At 54.7% G+C, this 1,540-nt stretch overlaps 1 protein-coding gene across 1 annotated transcript in view; it reads right to left on the reverse strand.

Moving 5' to 3' along the window:
• Nucleotides 1-1,518, reverse strand: part of LOC105554244 (ADP/ATP translocase 3-like) — a 5,214-nt gene extending 3,696 nt beyond the window's left edge. Inside the window, exons 1-2 of the mRNA XM_012000629.1 lie at nt 1,383-1,518; nt 284-318 (exon numbers count right to left, since the gene is read on the reverse strand). Coding sequence (XP_011856019.1) covers nt 284-318; nt 1,383-1,518 — 171 coding nt within the window. The remainder of the gene's footprint in view (nt 1-283; nt 319-1,382) is intronic.
• Nucleotides 1,519-1,540: the final 22 nt, after the last annotated feature.

Raw genomic sequence — 1,540 nt, forward strand, 5'->3', positions numbered from 1 at the left:
CCTGCCTCAGCCTCCCAAAGGTGGCATGAGCCACTGTACCCGGCCAGAGTGCATCATCCTGTTTAGAAAACTAGCTTGTGGGCATTACTGGTAAGTTCTCCTCATCTTTCTTTTTTTAAAAAAAGATAGGGTCTCATGCTGTTACCCAGGTGGGAGTGTAGTGGTGCGATCTCACCTCGCTGCAGCCTCCAACTCGTGGATTAGGCCATTCTCCCGCCTCAGTCTCCCGAGTATCCGGGTCTACAGGTGCACAACCATCAAGCCCCACTAAGTTTAAGATTACTTTGAGAGATGGAGTCTTACTACGGTGACCAAGCTGCTCTCAAACTCCTGAGCTCAGGTGATCCTCCCTGGGCCTCTCGAAGCGCTGGGACACCCCGCCCTGCTAAGTTCTAAAAAAAATATTAAGCCGGGCACCGTGGCTCACGCCTTTAATCCCAGCATTTTGGGAGGCTGAGGTGGGTGGATCACGAGGTCAGGAGATTGAGACCGCTAAAACGGTAAAATCCCCGTCTCTACTAAAAATACAAACCATTAGCCAGGCGTGGTGGCAGACGTCTGTAGTCTCAGCTACTCCGGAGGCCGAGGCAGAAGAGTGATGTGAACCTGGAAGGCGGAGCTTGCAGTGAGCTGAGATGGCGCCACTGCACTCCAGCCTGGGGGACAGAGCAAGACCCCATCTCAAAAAAAAAAAAGAAAAATCTTTTTAAAGATGTGGGGGTCTTGCTACGTTGCCCTGGCTGGTCTCAAACTCCTGAGCTCAGATGATCCTCCCTGGGCCTCTCAAAGTGCTGGGATACCCAGCCCTCTAAGTTTAAACATTTTTCTTAGCGATGGGGTCTTGCTATCTTGCCCTGGCTGGTCTCAAACTCCTGGAACACGCCACCCTGCTAAGTTTAAAATAATTATCTTAGAGGGCTGGTCTCAAACTGCTGAGCTCAAGCGATCCTCCCCGGGCCTCTCAACGCACTGGGACGCCCTGCTTCCTTCAGTTAAAATAATTTCTTTTTGAGGTGGGGTCTTGCTCTGTTGCCCCCCGCTGCTCTCAAACTCCTGGCGTCAAGCGATCCTCCCCGGGCCTCTCAGAAGCGCTGGGATCGCGGGCGTGACCTGTCCTCGCAGCCAAACCCATTCATTCCCATCACCGAGCTGGTCACTGGGAATACAACGTGAACAACGACGTTCTGGCAGCAGTGTTCCTAGGCATCATGCTGCTTTCGATAACCCTCTCCCCAAAGGCAAAAAAATGCATCGCTCTGGATCAGAATTACACAAATGAGCTATGAAGAGGGGGGTGAGAACCACCAGTAACCGTATCCCGGTTATTCCAGGGCACCTGCGGGCAGGCTCGCTGCCCCGTGGGCCTTAGAACTGCCCTTCACGGTGGACGCGGCAAGAGCAGACACCGGCCAGGCAACCGCCGGAAAGGTTGGTCCCAGCCCGGAGGACCCGCAGGATTGAGTTCAAGGTCAAGGCCCGCCCGCCCGCTGCAAAGCGCATCCCTGGGCCGTGCTCCATCGCGCATGCGCCCTCAGGCCCG

Source organism: Mandrillus leucophaeus, unplaced genomic scaffold, assembly GCF_000951045.1.
Source record: "Mandrillus leucophaeus isolate KB7577 unplaced genomic scaffold, Mleu.le_1.0 Scaffold634, whole genome shotgun sequence".
NCBI classification, from domain to species: Eukaryota; Metazoa; Chordata; class Mammalia; order Primates; family Cercopithecidae; genus Mandrillus; species Mandrillus leucophaeus.